This window comes from Penaeus monodon, chromosome 15, assembly GCF_015228065.2.
Source record: "Penaeus monodon isolate SGIC_2016 chromosome 15, NSTDA_Pmon_1, whole genome shotgun sequence".
Taxonomy (NCBI): domain Eukaryota; kingdom Metazoa; phylum Arthropoda; class Malacostraca; order Decapoda; family Penaeidae; genus Penaeus; species Penaeus monodon.
In genome coordinates, this window is record NC_051400.1 from 11,772,588 (window position 1) to 11,773,187 (window position 600).

The 600-nt window shown below is 43.2% G+C and overlaps 1 protein-coding gene across 1 annotated transcript in view; it reads left to right on the forward strand.

Moving 5' to 3' along the window:
- The window catches only part of LOC119582211, a 36,474-nt gene that overhangs the window by 18,204 nt on the left and 17,670 nt on the right, over positions 1–600 (forward strand). The window contains exon 4 of the mRNA XM_037930442.1: positions 365–557. Coding sequence (XP_037786370.1) covers positions 365–557 — 193 coding nt within the window. The remainder of the gene's footprint in view (positions 1–364; positions 558–600) is intronic.

Below are 600 nucleotides of genomic sequence, written 5' to 3' on the forward strand. Positions count from 1 at the left end.
GAACAATCTTGGTAGAGAGTTATTCAGTAGTGTTCTCGATCACTTCAAGAATGTACAAAAAATCTGGTTCAATGTATCATAAGTTTCTATTAAATTAGTATTTAGTTTTTGTTTTTCTTGTATCTTTGGTTCAAATAATTAAACATGTGTATCATTCACATGTCATCACTCTAGTGGATGAAACTACATCTGGTAAACAGTGAATGTCGTATTTCTAAGATGCTGAAACAATAAGAATTATTTTACATAGCACTCGCCCTCACGCATAGCTACAGTAGAGTTGGGGTACCTAGACTAGTCCAGCACCGACACATTTACTTTCTCGGCGCACCTGCTCATTCCGTCCATTTCCTTTTTTGTTCAGGACGTCTGGCGGGAAGCAAAAGGGGTGTTGAAAACAATGCATTTGCAGCAGTTCAAATACACTTCAGAGGTGCGGCACGTGAGCGCCCCTTTCCGAGTCACGTGGTACGCGGATTGGAAGCTCGACGGTTTCCCCGAACTGATTCATCGCTGGGAGACGAACCAGGAGCTCAGACCTTCGCTGGTCATTACAGGTGAAGGAAAGTCGGGAATGGGAGCAAGAGCAATGAGCATGGA